The sequence below is a fragment of the Cnephaeus nilssonii genome (assembly GCF_951640355.1).
Source record: "Cnephaeus nilssonii genome assembly, chromosome: 5".
NCBI lineage: Eukaryota > Metazoa > Chordata > Mammalia > Chiroptera > Vespertilionidae > Cnephaeus > Cnephaeus nilssonii.
In genome coordinates this window covers 73,743,161-73,761,355 of record NC_137076.1, presented here as the reverse complement: position 1 = coordinate 73,761,355, position 18,195 = coordinate 73,743,161, and the positions used below count along the sequence as shown (strand labels likewise).

The 18,195-nt window shown below is 38.7% G+C and overlaps 1 protein-coding gene across 3 annotated transcripts in view; it reads left to right on the top strand.

The window, feature by feature from the left end:
- The window catches only part of FNIP1 (folliculin interacting protein 1), a 102,506-nt gene that overhangs the window by 61,607 nt on the left and 22,704 nt on the right, over positions 1–18,195 (top strand). For all 3 annotated transcript variants that reach the window (XM_079773205.1, XM_079773204.1, XM_079773203.1), the window contains 5 exons: positions 96–231; positions 6,890–7,091; positions 10,227–10,312; positions 15,087–15,233; positions 17,318–17,487. In XM_079773205.1, the coding sequence (XP_079629331.1) occupies positions 96–231; positions 6,890–7,091; positions 10,227–10,312; positions 15,087–15,233; positions 17,318–17,487 (741 nt within the window). The remainder of the gene's footprint in view (positions 1–95; positions 232–6,889; positions 7,092–10,226; positions 10,313–15,086; positions 15,234–17,317; positions 17,488–18,195) is intronic.

Sequence of the window (18,195 nt, the reverse complement as noted above, 5' to 3'; positions counted from 1 at the left end):
AAATTTGAGTCACTGCTCTTAAATTTGTTAAAAAGAAATTGGTCTTTTTGCTTAGTTGTAATTGACTTATACTTGTTCTTATTCTGATTTGACAGCATCTCTCAGCAGCTTGCTTATTACGCCATTTCCCTCCCCAAATTCCTCACTTACCCGAAGTTGTGCCAGCAGCTACCAGAGACGTTGGCGACGCAGCCAAACAACAAGTTTGGAGAATGGGGTATTTCCTAGATGGTAAGTTGGAACCTTCAATTTATATAAATAAGATTGAATAGCTCTTTAAACATACTTTCGTATGGTTTTTAGAGATTGGACTCACATTTTATGTATTTTAAGTTTGGAACTTAAAACTTTTTAAAATGTATCTTTATTGTTGGGAGTATTACAGATGTTCCTTTCTCCCTTTTCTCCACTCACTGCCCACTCATGTGGCTCCTGCCCAACCCCAGGCCTTTACCACACTATTGTCGGTATCCATGGGCTATGCATATATGCATATAAGTTCTTTGGTTAATCTCTTCCCGCCATCCCTTCTTTCCCTTCCCTCTGAGATTTGTCAGTCTGTTACACGCTTCCATGTTTCTGGATCTATTTTTGTTTGTCAGTTTATTTTGTTCATTAGATTCCCCATATAAGTGAGATCATGTGATATTTGTCTTTTTCTGCCTGGCTTATTTTACTTAGCATGATAATCTCCAGGTCCCTCCATGCTGGCTCAAAGGGTAAGAGATCCTTCTTTTTTACAGCTGCCTAGTATTCCATTGTGTAAATGTACATCTTTTTTTATCCACTCATGTACTGATGGGCACTTGGACTGCTTCCAGATCTTAGCTATTGTAAATAACACTGCTGTGAGCATAGGGATGTAGGTATTCTTTCTGATTGGTGTTTCTGTCTTTTTAGGATATATTCCTTGAAGTGGGATCACTGGGTCAAATGGCAGTTCCCTTTTTAATTTTTTGAGGAAGCTCCATACTGTTTTCCATAGTGGCTACACCAGTCTGCCTTCCCACCAGCGGAGTTCATCTCCACATCCTTGCCAGCACTTATTATTTGTATATTTATTGATAGTAGCCATTCTGGCAGGTATGAGGTGATACCTCTTTGTAGTTTTAATTGGCATCTCAGATGATGAGTGACGTTCAGTATTTTTTCATATGTTTCTAAGCCACCTGCATGTTCTTTTTGGAGAAGTGTCTATTTAGGTCCTTTGCTCACTTTTAATTGGATTGTTTGTCTTCCTTTTGTTGAGTTGTATGAGTTCTTTGTTTTAGAGATTAATCCCTTATCAGATGTATCATTAATGAGTCCCATATAGTGGACTCCCTTTTCATTTTGTTGGTTTCTTTTGCTGTGCAGAAGCTTTTTAGATTTATGTAGTCCCATTTGCTTATTCTTTTCCTTTATTTCTCTTGCCCTACTAGATGTATTGGTGAAAATTCTGCTACGTGAGATGTCTGAGATTTTGCTGTCTATGTTTTTTTCTAGGGTTTTTATGGTTTCATAACTTATATTTAAGTCTATTATCCATTTTGAATTTGTTCTTGTCAGTGGTGTAAGTTGGTGGTCTAGTTTCATTTTTATTTTTAATTTTTTTGCATGTTGCTAATTTTCCCAGCACCAATTACTGAAGAGACAGTCTTTACTCCAGTGTAGGCCTTTGTCTCCTTTGTCAAATATTTAATTGAGTGTAATGGCTTGAGTTGATTTCTGGGTTCTCTAGTCTGTTCCATTGATCTATATGCCTATTCTTTTGCCAGTACCAGGCTCCTTTGATTACAGTGGCTTTGTAATGTATATCAGGTGTTGTGATTCCTCCAACTTTGTTCTTCTTTCTCAAGATTGCTGTGGCTATTTAGGGTCTTTTTTGATGCCATATAAATTTTTGGACTATTAGTTCTAGATCTATGTTAAATATGCCATTGGTATTTTAATAGGGATTGTGTTGAATCTATAGATGGCTTTGGGTAGTATGGACATTTTAATGATGTTAATTCTTCCAGCCCATGAACACAGTATATGCTTCTACTTGTTTATATCTTCCTCTATTTCTTTTTTTTCGGTGTCCTATAGGTTTTCTGAGTACATGTCTTTTACCTCCTTGGTTAAGTTTATTCCTAGGTATCTTAATTTTTTTGTTGCAATGGTAATGGGATTGCTTTTTTATTTTCTCTTTCTGAGAGTTCACTATTAGTGTATAAAAATGCTGTAGATTTCTGGATGTTAATTTTGTATCCTGTTACTTTGCCGAATTCCTTTATTAATCTAGTAGTTTTTTGGTGGAGTCTTTAGGATTTTCTGTGTGCAATATCATGTCATCTGTGAATAATGACAGCTTTACTTCCTCCTTTCCAATTTGGATGCCTTTTATTTCTTCTTCTTGTCTGATCTCTGTAGCTAAGATTTCCAACACTATGTTGAATAAGAGAGGTGAAAGCAGACATCCCTGTCTTATACCTGTTCTTAGGGGAAACATTTTTAGTTTTTGCCCATTGAGTATGATGTTAGATGTAGGTTTGTCATATATGGCCTTTATTATGTTGATGTATGATCCTTTTATTCCCACTTTGGTGAAAGTTTTTTTCAAAAATGGGTCCCAGGCCTGGCCAATGTGGCTCAATGGTTGAATGTCAACCTATGAACCAGGAGGTCAGGGTTTGATTCCCGGTTAGGGTACATACCTGGGTTGTGGGCTCAATCCCCAGTCTGAGGCATGCAGGAGGCAGCCGATTAATAATTCTCTCTCATCATTGATGTTTGTCTCTTTCTCCCTCTCTCTTCCTCTCTGAAATCAATAAAAATATATTTTTTAAAATGGGTGCTGGATGTTGTCAAATGCTTTTTCTACTTCTGTTGATAATGATCATATGATTTTTATCTATCACATTTATTGATTTAAGAATGTTGTACCGACCTTTGCCAGGGCTGACCAACAGACCTTGAGCAATGGATGAATGATTACTCTGACACAGGTTTGCTGTGAAAGAGAGGGCTAAGGGACTGCCTGGCTAAAGGAACTAGACAGCCTTGATCGCCTGCCTCTTCAGGCTTTTATTGTAACAGCAGTTTGAGATAAAGTTTATCTTTTAGAGATAATCAGTAGGGTAAGTAATCTTGGGAGGACGATGTGTCTGCAATGTCCTTTAAGCAAGGACACCTAAAGATTAAGCATAAAGATTCCGGTAAATACCCAAGGGTCTGCACGTGCACAGACTTGTTTGGAAAGGTCAAGGAACAATTAGGGGCAGCTGCCTTTGGCCAACTCCCCTAAGTCAGAATTCGGATAAAGGGGTAGCCGCCTTCAGCCAACTTCCCTTTTTGGAATTTCGTCCTTACAGACTTTCTAACCAAGTCTCCTGTGCTCCCCAACACCAACCTTGCATCCCTGAAATAAATCCCACTTGGTCATGGTGTATGTTTTTTGTTTTGTTTTGTTTTGTTTGGATATATTGCTGGATCTGATATGCTAATATTTTGTTAAGGATTTTAGCATCTATGTTCATGAGGGATATTGGCCTGTAATTTTCTTTCTTTGTATTGTCTATCTGGTTTTGGAATTAGGATAATGTTGGCCTAGTAAAATTAACTTTGAAATCTTCCTTCTTCTTGAATTTTTTGGAATAGTTTGAGGAGGATATAGGTGTTCTTCATTGAATGTTTGATAAAATTCCCCAGTGAAGCGGTCTGGTCCAGGACTTTTGTTTGCTTGGACTTTTTTGACCACTGCTTCAATTTCTTTAGTTATTATTGGTCTGTTCAGGTTTTCTGATTCTTTGTGATTGAATTTTTGAAGATTGTATGTTTCTAGGCACTTGTCCATTTCACCCATGTTTTTTGGCATATAGTTGTTCATAGTATTTTCTTACAATCCTTTGTATTTCTGTGGTGTCAGTTGTTACTTCCCATCTTTTATTTCCAATTTTATTTATTTGAGTCTTCTCTCTCTGCTTCTTGATGAGTCTGGCTAAAGGCTCATCAATCTTGTTTATCTTTTCAAAGTACCAGCTCTTGATTTCATTGATCTTTTGTATTGTTTTTAAATCTATTGCATCATTTTTTTTATTGTGGTAAAGTATGCATAACATAAAATTTACCATTTTAACCATTATCCTATCTAATAATAGAGTAACATGTAAATTACCATCACTCCGCTACGCCCACGATTGGGCGGCGGGAGGCTGGGGGGCGGGACTCGGGGTGGCCTATCTGGCCATTGAGAGGCATGGATCCGCTGCCACTGAGGGGGGCTACCCTGCTGTTGAGAGGCGCAGGGGGCGGGACTCCCGCCCCCTGTGCCTCTCAAACGGCCAGATCCGCGGCCGCTGAGGGGGCCTGCCGCGGACACCCAGCTGCGCCTCTCAACGGCAGGGTAGCCAGGTGTCCGTGGTAGCCCCCCTCAGCGGCCGCGGACCATCAAAAGTGGTGGAGCTGGGTGCCTGTCCGCTGGTGCCGGAGCAGACAGGCACCCAGCTCCACCGCGAAAAGCGAAAGCATGTAGGGGACCCTACACGTGCATGATTCAATCATGCACTGGGCCTCTAGTTAGATATATAGTTCAGTGGCATTAAGTATCTCTACATTGTTGTGCAACTATTCATGTCCAGAACTTATCTCTTCAAACTAAACTCTGTACCCATTAAACAATAATTAACCCCCATTCCTCCTTCCTCTTAGTCCCTGGAAATCACCACTCTATTTTTTGTCTGTATGAATTTGACTATTCTAGATATTTCATATAATTGGAATCGTATAATATTTGTCATTTTATGGCTGGCTTATTTTACTTAGCATGTCTTCAGGGTTCATCCTTGTTGTAGCGTAAATCAACATTTCATTTTCTTTTTTATCTGAATAATAGTCCATTATATGTATATACCACATTTTGTTCATTCATATTCATCTGTTGATAGATATTTGGGTTGTTTTCACTTTTTGGCTATTGTGAATAATGCTGATATGGACATGGCCATGTGTATAAATACCGGTTCCAGTCCCTGCTTTCATTTCTTTTTGGTCTATACCCAGACATAGAATTGCTGGATTGTATAGAATTTTGTGTTTAAGTTTTGAGGAATCACCATAATATTTTCCACAATGGCTGCACCATTTTGCATTTCCACCAGAAAAGCACAAGAGTTTTAGTTTCTCTACATCAAGCATGTCAAACTCAAAGACCAAAATGGACCAAATAAAAAAGGTTTAAGTTTATGTGGGCCACACAAAAAAAAGCTTCAATACTCATAGAAACAAGTTTATTTCAATATAGATATGCTGAATATAAAGGGCTGAAATAAATGAGTAATCGTTAACATAAAACAATAGAACATTTTAATAAAATTAATATTTTTTCTTGAAGATTAACTTACCTGACACTGAATAACTACACAAATGAATAAGCGTAACGCAAATAAACCTATTTTTCTTGTTCTCCAAAAGCAAATATTTCCTGTTGTGCACACCAAACAAGGCAGTACAAGACTAATGATGTGGCAGTCGTCTGCTAAAATACTCACTGCTAGTATTAGTGGAGAGAAGTGGTGCACCTACGTGTAAGGAAGGGAAATGAATGCAACACGATTATAGTAATCAGTCATTAGTGAACGTTGTAGTTTGTTATTAATAATTATGTATAGCAGGTTACTGTAAAAATTAAGGTACGAAATTTTTATTAAAATGTTTCTCACATACCATTATATTGGGTGGGCCCCAAAAATATTCATTGTGGGCCGAGAGTTTGACATGCTTGCTCTACATCATTGCCAATTGTTATTTTCCTTTTTTTTTTTTTATCATCACAGCCATCCTAATAGGTATGAAGTGTTATCTCATTATGGTTTTGATTTGAATTTCTGTAATGTCTAGTGGTGTTGAGCATGTTTTCATGTGCTTATTGGCCATGTGTATTTCTTCTTTGGAGAAATGTCTATTCAAGTGTTTAGCCCATTTTAAAATCAGGTTATTTTTTGTTGTTGAGTTGTAGGAATTATTTATATATTCTGGATATCAATTTCTTATCATACAAATGCTTTGTAAATATTTTCTCCCATTCCTTTTAAAATTATTTTAAATTTATTTTCTTAGAGAGAGGGAGGGAGAGAGAGAGAAACATTAATGTGAGAGAGAAACATCTATTCAGTTGCCCATACCCTGACCAAAAATCAAACTGGTGACCTTTTAGTGCATGGGATGACGCTCAACCAACAGTTTTTAATTTTTATGTAGTTCATCTCTTCTTTCTTTTGTTGTTGCCTGTGCTTTTGGTGTCTTACCCAAGAAATGATTGTCAAGTCCTTCATAAAGCTTTTGACCCTCTGTTTTCTTGTAAGAGGTTTATAGTCTTAACTCTTCTGTTAGGACTTTGATCCATGTGCTGCGTAATTTGATATTTCAGTTTTTCCTGTTTCTATTTTGGCAAGATAATTCATGCTTGAAAGGTGGTGTGATTTTTTTTTTTTAGTTTATGTTAAGTACAACTATAGATAATGAAGCTTCTCCTTTATTTACCTCCTGTATACCTTCATCTTTGATTTTACTCCTTTAATCAAAAGAAGAAACAAGTAGATTCTAGAACAGTGAAGAGGTTGTATCAGACTCATCTATAAACCTTAAAATTCAGGCATATTTAGGTTAGTTATGAATTGGGATTATCTATATTTTAGTGACTTTTAGTTAAACCAAAGTCTTCCTACTCTGACTCTTAAAATTTCATATTAAAATTTGACCATGAAGGACTAGCCAGTAGATTTATGAATGAAATTTACAATTGATAGGAATTTTTAGATTTACTTGATAAAACAGAAGGCCTTTAGTTTGCCTACATTTAATTAGCAGGGGATAGAATTGAAAATTTAATTATTTTTATATTTTTTAAAATAAAATATTTGTTTTTAAGGTCTATAGAAGAAAGCTTTAATCTGTCAGATGAAAGCTGTGGCCCTAACCCAGGAATTGTGAGAAAAAAGAAGATTGCAATTGGGGTAATCTTTTCATTATCCAAAGATGAAGATGAAAATAACAAATTTAATGAATTTTTTTTTTCACATTTTCCTCTCTTTGAAAGCCACATGAACAAATTAAAGAGTGCAATAGAACAGGTAAGCATAGTTATGTTGTTGGTTTGTTTATATCCTTTATTTTTCTTTGAATCTTATTCTTCTGTTTAAACATTGTGTTTATATATTTGACACAAAAATTAACAGGTACTATGCATATACCCTACAGACTGCTCTGGGAGATGCAAAATAAACCTTAACTCTTTAAGGAGCTTACTGCCTAATAAAAGACCTAAAGGCATTCATCCATTCATTCAATAAATAAATATTTGAGGGCCTATAATGTGTCAGGCACTATTCTAGAAACTAAAGATAAGATGTGAAAAAAGTGACACTCCTGACCTCATGGGACATCAACTGAACATATAAGCTACTAGATGGGATTAAGCACTGTGGAGAAAAATTAAACAGAAAAAGATTTATAAGAAGTGATGGGTGGAAGGATTGGTAATTTTTAGAGGCTAGTCTGGAAGGCTCCTGATAAAATGACATATGGTCCAGAAATATGAAGGAGATGAGCTACAACTGTCTGAGAGGAGAATGTTCCAGGCAGAGGCAAAGGTCCTGTGTTAGGAGTAAGCCTGATGCTTGATCAACAGGAAGGAGGCCAAAGTGGCTGGGTTAGAAGACAAGATAATATAGGGCCTTATAGGGCTCCATTATAAGAGCATTGTCAATTACTCTTAAGAGAAATGGGAGACCATTGGGGGATTTGAGTAGAGGAATGACATTATATGTGAGGATCACTCTAATGCTGGTGGAGAATAGATTTCTAGGAGCAAAGATATATGTTGTAGGACCAGTTAGGAGGTTATTGGCATAATCTGGGTAAGAGATAATGGATACTCAAACCAACTTAATGGTGAAATTGGTGAGACATGGTTGGATTCTGGACATATTTTGAAAAACAGAGCTAATGAGATTAGCTGATGGGCTGAATTGGGGTGTAAAGATAAAGAGCAATAGAGGTTGACTCAAGAATTTTATTTGAGCAGTAAGAAGGATGGACTTGCCAGTACTAAAATGGGGAAACTACAGGTAGAACATATTTGGCAGCAGAAGATTAGAGGTTTGTTTGAGATGCCTTCTGGACACCCAAATGGTTTTTTATACATCTAGAATTTAGGGAAAAGGTCCACGCTGGACAACCAGGAGAGAAGAGAGGAGCAGAGATCCTAGGCCTGATTTGTGGAGCATTTCAGCAGTTAACACTTGAGGAGAAGCGACTGAGGATTGGCCATTCAAGTAGGAGGAAAAAGGAGAGAGTACTTTTGGGGGATAGGGGCAGGGATCCAAGTGATGAAAGTGATATAAGAAGGCACAAGTGATCAATTGCTGCTGATAGTATATAATAAATTTTCATAAAGTAGAAAATTGTAAATACAAGATAGACAATAAGGATACCTAAAAAGGAAGAACAAGCCAAACTTTTTTTAGGAGTTCATAGGAAAGAAGTGGCAGGCACTATTCTAGAAACTAAAGATAAGAATTGTGAAAAAAAGTAACACTATTGGGATGATGCTTCATTTGGGCTGCATCTTAAAGCAGCAGTCACCAACCTTTTGGACCTCACGGACCAGCAGTTGGTGACTGCTGTTCCAACTGTTTCCTTAAACCAGTGGTGGCCAACCTTTTGGAACTCATGTCCCACCAGTGATCCTCTGTCTTAAAGCATATGTAGGATTTTTTATTTTTATTTTTATTTTTTTATTGATTTTTTACAGAGAGGAAGAGAGAGGGATAGAGAGTTAGAAACATCGATGAGAGAGAAACATCGATCAGCTGCCTCTTGCACACCCCCTACTGGGGATGTGCCCGCAACCAGGGTACATGCCCTTGACCGGAATCGAACCTGGGACCCTTGAGTCCGCAGGCCGATGCTCTATCCACTGAGCCAAACCGGTTTCGGCATAGGTAGGATTTTTTAAACAAAACTTCAAAAATTAGATATAGCAGAATAACAAGAAAAACTGATATCCTTGCCACCCAAAGATAATTCATTAATGTTTTGCTGGAAGTCTTGTCCAGGCCTTTTCTATGTATACTAGAGGCCCGGTGCACAAAATTCGTGCACGGGGGGTGTGTCCCTCAGCCCAGCCTGCACCCTCTCCAATCTGGGATCCCTCGAGGGATGTCCGACTGCCCATTTAGGCCCGGTAGGATTGGGCCTAAACGGGCAGTTGGATATCCCTCTCACAATCCAGGACTGCTGGCTCCCAACTGCAGGACTGCTGGCTCCCAACTGCTTGCCTGCCTGCCTTCCTGATTCCTTCTAACTGCTTCTGCCTGCAGCCTGATCACTCCCTAACCATTCTCCTGCCAGCCTGATTGATGCCTAACTGCTTCCCTGCCAGCCTGAAGACCTGGTCACCTCTAACTGCCCTCTCCTGCAGGCCTGGTCACCCCTGAAGACCTGGTCACCTCTAACTGCCCTCCCCTGCAGGCCTGTTCCCCCCCCAACTGCCCTCCCCTGCAGGCCTGGTCCCCCCCCTACAGCCCTTCACTGCAGGCCTGGTTGCCCCCAACTTCCCTCCTCTGCCGGCCTGGTCGCCCCCAACTTCCCTCCTCTGTCGGCCTGGTCACCCCTAACTGCCCTTCTCTGCTGGCCATCTTGTGGCGGCCATCTTGTGTCCACATGGGGGCAGCCATCTTGTGTGCTGGTGTGATGGTCAATTTGCATATTACTCTTACTAGATATGATAGAGGACTGGTGCATGGGTGGGGGCCAGCTGGTTTGCCCTGAAGGGTGTCCTAGATCAGGGTGGGGGTTCCCTTGGGGTGTGGCGTGGCCTGGGCGAGGGGCCTGTGGTGCTTTGCAGGCCGGCCACGACCTCCAGTGACCCAAGCGGAGGCACTGGTATCGGGGATTTATTTATCTTCTATAATTGAAACTTTGTAGCCTTGAGCGGAGGCCAGGGCTGGCCAGGAAGCTTGGCTTCCTCCATCGCCGGGGGATGTCCATTTTTAAAATGATATTTTATCATAATTTTTCTCATGTAGTCATTAATGACCTTAGTGTATAAAAGAAAGCCACTGTAAATATGTATGTCTTCCTTACATTTTTCTAGATAAAAATGGTGGTAGAGTATTGTGGAAATATATGACTTTGTCTTTCACTTTCTTCCCCATATTTTGCCCATGATGAGTATAAGAATTAACTATTTGATTGCTTTCAAGGCTATGAAAATGAGCCGGAGATCAGCTGACACCAGTCAGAGGAGTTTGGCTTATAATCGAATAGTTGATGCCCTAAATGAATTCAGGTACATATTCTCCATGTTCTCATAATATAGAGTTGTTTTGCAGTGTACACAAAAAGATTTATTTGTATTCTTTAACTTATTTCTGATAAAATTTAATTTTTTAAATTATTTTCTTCCATTGTCAAAGGATAGTATAATTCTGTAACCTATTGGCTCCTAAGTTATTAAATATTAAATGTGCTTGGGATTGAGGCACATTAGGGAGCCATCAGCAGTGTGATTTTTAGTATTGGACCATTCGACAAGCTAATATGACCAGAAGAGACCCTTATTCCAACAGAAATGTGCTTTGTCCTCTGTTGGGCTGTTAGATGTAGGGACTAGTTGTTATTTAACCAGTGATAGTAATCAGATGTTCTTGGATACATGGACTACAAGGATACATGGATATAGTGAATATGAATTTGATGTTGCAAGTAACTGTTGCTTGATCTTTTCTCTAGATAATGGCAAAGCAAATAGTTTTTCTTCTGCCAGTATTTTCTCACACAACAAAGTTTGTGCCTAAAGCTGCAACAACTGCTTGTAACTGCTCTCATTATGGCAAGCAAACATATTGCATACGAACTTATGTTAGGAATCACACAAAGTGACTGATGTGTGTCTCTCTTTGAAAGAATCATTTGAGGACTACTTCATCCTCTCATCCACTTAGTCTTTTCTCCTTTAGCCTGGAGAGATAGTATAGACTTTTTGCTTATTTGCCTAAGAATCCTGCAATATTGTTTCTGAGTTTTACATTTTGCAGCATTACAAGGTAATGAATCTTTGCCCTTGAACTTGGAGCTATTACTTACATTATTGGATTACAGTTCCTTTCTGCAGTCACAAGCTTTGTGGCAGAAGGCCAAGAGTCCCTATTTGAGCTCCGAGGTAACACTGTCATTAGAGACCCAGCTGAGGTTACCAGAATAGTAAATATTGTCATAAGACTCATTCCATTTAGAAGATTGATCTTGCCTCTTAGGTTATAAACAGTATTTTTATTTAAAACAATTGAATTAAATACTTGCAAGTTAATTGCTTTGGCAATAAGGAAGTATGAATGGCCTAGCCTTATAATTTTAAGATTGCCTAGAATTTAAAACATGTATGAGTTATAAAATCATTGAAAATATATATCATGATTGAGTATCTTTCCTTTTATATTAGTGTGATTATTTTACTTTAGTCACTGTGGAAATCTGAAAGACGATGTAAGTTAACTAAGCATTCTTACAATATCTAAAAAACTTTATAAACTAATAATTTAAAAAAATATTTTTATTGGTTTTAGAGAGGAAGGGAGAGGGAGAGAAAAATAGAAACATCAGTGATGAGAGAGTATCATTGATTGGCTGCCTCCTGCACACCCCACATTCGGGATTGAGCCTGCAAATCAAGCATATGTCCTGACCAGGAATCGAACTGAAGGCTATCTGTAGAAGTACTCTAATGTGTAGAGTTGATCCTCATTATTTATGGATTCTGTATTTGTGAATTCATTACTTGCTAAGATTCATAACCCCATAATACAACTCACAATGCTTTTACGATCATTTGTGAACATGCACAGAGCAGTGAAAAATTTGAGTGGCCTTATACACACATTCCCAGATGATATTGAACAAGACAGTGCTCTGTGTTCTTATTTCAGCTCCTATTCTTTATATATATATATCCTTCTATATTTCCTTTTATATGTATGTCCTTTTAGACATATACACTGAGTGGCCAGATTATTATGATCTCTGAACGCATAATAATCTGGCCACTCAGTGTATATCCTATATAATAAAAGACTAATATGCAAATTGTCCCCTCGACCAGGAGTTCGACCAGCAGGCAGGCCGGCCAACCGCCTATGTTGCCTCCCCCTGGCCAGGCTGGCTGGACCCCACCCATGCACAAATTCATGCACCAGGCCTCTAATATATATATATACACACACACACACACTGAGTGGCCAGATTATTATGCATTCAGAGATCATAATAATCTGGCCACTCAGTGTATATAAATGTGTATATATAGTACCAGTTTGTTTTGCATTTTGTGCTTTTTGTTAGTGATTTTGCTCTTAAAAATGGCCCTCAAGTATTGTGCTGAAATGCTGACCAATGTTTCTAAGTGCAAGAAGGCTGTGATGTGCCTTACAGAGAAAATACATGTGTTAGGTAAGCTTCATTCAGGCATGAGTCATTGTGCTGTTGGCTGTGAATTCAATGTTAATAAATCCATATAGAACAAGATTATGTATTTATGGGTTGGCAAAAATGTTGTGACCCAAAGGCTCACAAGAACTTTATTTAACCCTATACTTCCCCTAGGAACAGTGACTCAGTGTTCACTAATTCAGTGTTCACATCATTACTGATGTGACTGTAGAATATTACTGCAAATAATGAGACTATCATGCTTAATTTTAAAACTAAGTGGTTATTAAAAATTACAATTAGATGATTTTTAAACTAGGTGATTATTTGAGACCAGAAAAATTAATGAATTTTGGGTAGTTGAGAAGAGGAAGGAAATGATTCACATGTATACAGAAGTCCTGAAACCTAGAGAAGCAGGAAGTACATTTTAGTTAGCATAGCTTCCTCTCAGAAAGATGAGGTCCTTGGATTTTTATGTAGATTTAATGCATAACAACAAGCAAAACTAAATTATATGCACAGTTCCCTTACAACTAAAGGAGTCTTTCATTCTCTAAGGACAGATTAGGAAAAATGAAGAATTAGATGACTGAAAATACTTGCCCTTCTTACCACTGAAGGGCAAGGCATAGTCATTAGTGGGGAAGAAAGCACCATTACTTTCTAGGTCATTGATGACAACATAGAATTGTATGTAGTGAGGAGCATTACTCATAATTTCTTTCCCTTCTTTGCACCTGATACACTTTGAGATCATAGTACATATCCTTAAACACCAAAACACTAAGGCATTAGTGTTTCTCAGTGGACCACTATACTAATGTTAGTGATCTGCCCCTGGCCCATGACACACAGGTTTTTAGTAGACACTAATACGCTGAAGAAATTAATAGCAAATGAATTGACCAGCTCATTGATTCATTTATACTGTGTTTCTTTTAATCAAAAAGTAAATTCACATGGTTAAGAAACAAAAAATATATATACTGAAAGGTCTAATAATGAAAAATAAGTGAATCCCATCCAACCTCTCTTATTCCCTTAACTATTTCTTTTGTTATTTGCCTCCATATTGTTAAGCAGTATCTGGACATTCTTAATATGCTTTAAAAATAAGCATTTTCACATATCCCTAGTTTATATTCTAGTCATATTTTTCTCTGTAAAATACCTTTAATTCTTTTCTATTTATTTTTAAGTTTTCAGCAATGATTTTATATCCTGTCAAGAACTCTTTATTAACCACCCTAGTCAGTTTGGCTCAGTAGATAAGAGTGTTGGCCTCCAGACTGAAGGGTCCAGGTTCGATTCCGGTCAAGAGCACATGCCTGGTTACAGGCTGGATCCCCAGTAGGGGGCATAAAGGGGGCAGCCGATCAATGATTCTCTCATCATTGATATTTCTATCTCTCTCTCCCTCTCCCTTTCCCTTTCTCTCGGAAATCAATAAAGATATATTTTTTTAAAAATTCGTTAACCTGTCTTTGTCACTTCTATCCATTGGAATATAGTGTGTTCATGTTGGGTCACAATTTAGTGAAACTTGTTCTTTTCCTTTTTTGGATTCTAGGTGCTAGAGAATTATGCTGAAGTGGGTGCTAGCTCTTGTGGAGTTATCAGAGAACTAGAGACCAATTAGATTCTTAAGGCCCAACTTTACAGGAGGTGTTTAGTCTGGTGAGAGTATAAGACTTTGCTGAGTAGATTCTAATGTAAAGGAAAAGAATTGACCTTTTAAAGTTATCCTTGAAGCCTTCAAGAGAGAGTGTAAGTCACAAGACTAGATGTTGCTTAAATAACTGAAATAGGCAGAAGAACACTATCATAATTACTGAATCCTTTCTTGTATTGATTCAAGGAAAACTTCAGAAGGTTGAGAGTTAAAATATAGCATGCCATCTATAGTGTCCTCATCATCCTTCAGAACTTTACTAAAAAGTGTCAGCTTAGGCAACTAAATGATGCAGATAAACTTTGGGTTTTTGTTTGTTCGTTTTTAATATATATATTTTTTTATTTCAGAGAGGAAGGGATAGGGATAGAGATAGAAACATCAGTGATGAGAGAGAATCATTGATTGGCTACCTCCTGCACGCCCCCCACTGGGGATTGAGCCCGCAACCCAGGCATGTGCCCCTGGCTGGAATCGAACCTGGGACCCTTCAGTCTGCAGGCCGATGCTCTATCCATTTGAGCCAAACCAGCTAGGGCTAAATTGTTGTTTTAACTGGGTATATGGATAAGCTATTACCCCATATATAATGTCTTTTCTATGTTGCTCGTTATTTATATTCTATATAAATACAGCATATACCTTAGAAATGTAAAACTGGAAGGGGCTTTAGAAATTATCTAGTCCTATCCTTTTACAAGTGGAGGAAACTGATGCTTAACGTAGAGAAATAATTTACCTAAGGGCACACAGTCATTGGGGGCAGAGCCAGCAGCAGAACCAGCATATTATGAGTTTATGTACAGAACATTTTCCATGGTACTGTGCTGATAACAAAAAAAAGGCAACTTGATTTATTGTCTCCTCTCAAAAGCTTTAATAATCTAGGTGTGAGGCCCAAGATGGTAAAGTAACTTTATTTTAAGGTGTGTAATTCTGTGAACTATGAATTTTTTCTTTTTAGGACAACAATTTGTAATCTTTACACAATGCCACGAATTGGAGAGCCTGTTTGGCTTACAATGATGTCGGGGATTCCAGAAAAGAACCAGCTTTGCCATCGATTCATGAAGGAGTTCACTTTTCTAATGGAAAATGCTTCAAAAAATCAGTATGTCTGTCTATTTATCTGAGCTATCTTAAATATCTTAGCTATTATTTACTATAACTAGATATAAAATTATAATCAAACTCAGTTATAAAAGTAAAATAATAAACCATTATCTTCGTAATTATTAGATATTATTAATAAAATGAATTCTAAAAGATAATGAAAACATAGGGTATGGGAAAAGGCCACAGAACTTTATGAATAAGAAACAGTAAAAATGTCTATATGTGAAATTAAAAGTCCTGACATCTTACAGAACTCTCTGAAGCTTCCCATTTTTTGTGAATTGTATTCACTTTTGCTGTTTCATTCCATAAAAAAGAAATTTAACTATATAAACAAGTGCCAGGATTTTAGTGACTCTTTTTTATTTTTTTAAATAGTGGTGGGTATGTTTTTCTTTGTTGTTGTTTTTTAAATATGATTTTATTGATTTCAAAGGGAGGAAGGGAGAGAGAGAGAGAGAAACATCAATGAGAATCATTGATTGGCTGCTTCCTGCACGCCCCCTACTGGGGATTGAGCCCACAACCCAGAATAGCAATCAAACCGTGACCACTGTGGTTTCATGGGAGGACACTCAACCACAGAGCCATACTGGCTGGACCCTGTGATCCATTTTTAAAATGATATTTTATCATATTTTTTCTCATCAAAATCCCAGAATTCACATGAGTAATTCAGATTTTCTTTTTAATTCTCTTTGATGGTAGATTGTTTAATACTTTCCTTCATTTTCCCATTCAGTACTTTGGAAATGTATAGAACTCCTGGTTTATCCTATATAATAAAAGGCTAATATGAAAATTGTCCCCTCGACCAGGAGTTCGACCAGCAGGCAGGCCGGCCAACTGCCCATGTCTCCTCCCCCTGGCCAGGCTGGCCGGACCCCACCCATGCACGAATTCATGCACCTGGCCTCTAATATACATATATACACACATACACACACACACACTCACATACACACACTCACATACACACACACACACACACACACACACACACAGAGTAGCCAGATTATTATGCGTTCAGAGATTGTAATAATCTGGCCACTCAGTGTATACTAGAGGCCCAGTGCATGAAATTTGTGCACAGATAGGGTCCCTAGGCTTGGCCTGCAATCCAGGCCAATCTTCCCCGGCTGCCAGCAGCTGGCCCTGCCCTCCTCCATGAACGCCGGTCAACCTCTGTGTGGGGGGCGACTGGAGGGGCAATCAGGGTTCCCCTCGCTCACACCCATCTTGGCCTGGCGCCGCCCACATCCACTGCCACTCACCCCTGGTTCCCCATTCCCCATTGGGTGATGGGAGCCTACCGGCCGGGGGAGGGACCAAGAGGTTGGCCAACAGGCCCCAATTGGGCGATCGGGGCCTGCAGGCTGGGGACAGCTCCTGCATTGTGCGTCTGGCCCCTGGTGGTCAGTGCACGTCATAGTGACTGGTCGTTCCGCCATCCGGTCGATTTGCATACTATCTACACTAATAAAAGAGAAAGATGCAAATTGACCGTACCTTCATGACACCCACCAGCCCATCAGGAGTGAGTATGAAAATTAATCCAACAAAGATGGTGGCTTAATTTTCATATGCAGGCAGCCAGGGGCAGGATGCAGGCGTTCTGCACCGCCCCAGCCGCTCAGGTCCTCTGGGTGGCATGTGAAGGCGGGAAGGTGGCTCCGGCCAGAGCGAAGGCGGTGCCGGCAGCCAGGGGAAGAAAGGGCCATTCTTGCACGAATCTTCGTGCATCGGGCCTCTAGTTTGTTAATAAATTGTGTAAATTGAACACTGAAAAGAATCCATAGTTTTTCATGTAAAACCACATATTTATTTTATAATTATGATCAGAAATAGTTCCTTGTGAATGCTGTCTTTATTTCAAGGGTTTTCTTTGACTCACACACAACCAAAAAATTAATTAAATTTCATTTTTATCCCGGTGATATGCCTGTCCTTTCCCCTCTCTTTTTGTATGCTGTTTGGCCATATGCGAATATGTACTTTTTTTGCTTTATTCTGTCACTGTATTTACCTGAGGTTTCATGAAGGCAGATTGGAATCTGATAGGATGCATTTTGTTTCCAGATTCTTGCCAGCACTCATTACTGCAGTTCTGACCAATCATCTTGCCTGGGTTCCAACAGTCATGCCAAATGGACAACCACCTATAAAAATATTTTTAGAAAAACATTCCTCTCAGAGTGTGGACATGTTGGCAAAGACTCATCCGTATAACCCACTTTGGGCACAGCTGGGTATGTAGTCTGATAATCCTCACATTATGCATTATACTTGGACTTTTGTGTAACTGTCTGGAGTTATTTTATAGCCAAAAAAGAAAAAAAGAAAGACAAGAAAGTAAATGTTAAAGCATCTGTTCATTACTTGTCATTTTATATCTGCTGAATTGTCTTATCCTCCCCTCCCCATCTTATGTTTAATACTAGTGGCCTGTTGCACAAATTTGTGCACATTGAAAGGAAATTAATTAGAAGTATTTTAATATTACTATTCGCCCTTTTTCTATAATAGAAGTATCAACCAAATTCACGATCGACAATGATGGATTGTAACACACATGTGCGATTGGCGCCAGCGAGAGCTTTATATGTATTGCGCATGCACGAGTCAACTTAGCCTTTTATGTATAGAATAAACTTGTTTAATTAGACCTGTTTTCTGATTTAACTAAACTTTTTCCAGCCCAGTGAAGCACCCCAACTTCTCTTTAAGGTAATTGTCAGCAACACAGCAGTAAATAGCAACACAAAATAGGTCCACCATTTCTTACTTCTTTTCAGTCAGGTCAAGTTTCTAAACTTCCTAAATCTCCGTTTTCCGGCTAATGAAAAGAAAATAGGATTGCACCGAGTCTCCTAGCTACCTACTCCAGGACTTCTGTGAGGCTCAAATGAGATGTGGCATGGGAAAACGCTTGACAGACATTTGGTTACAGTATAAAA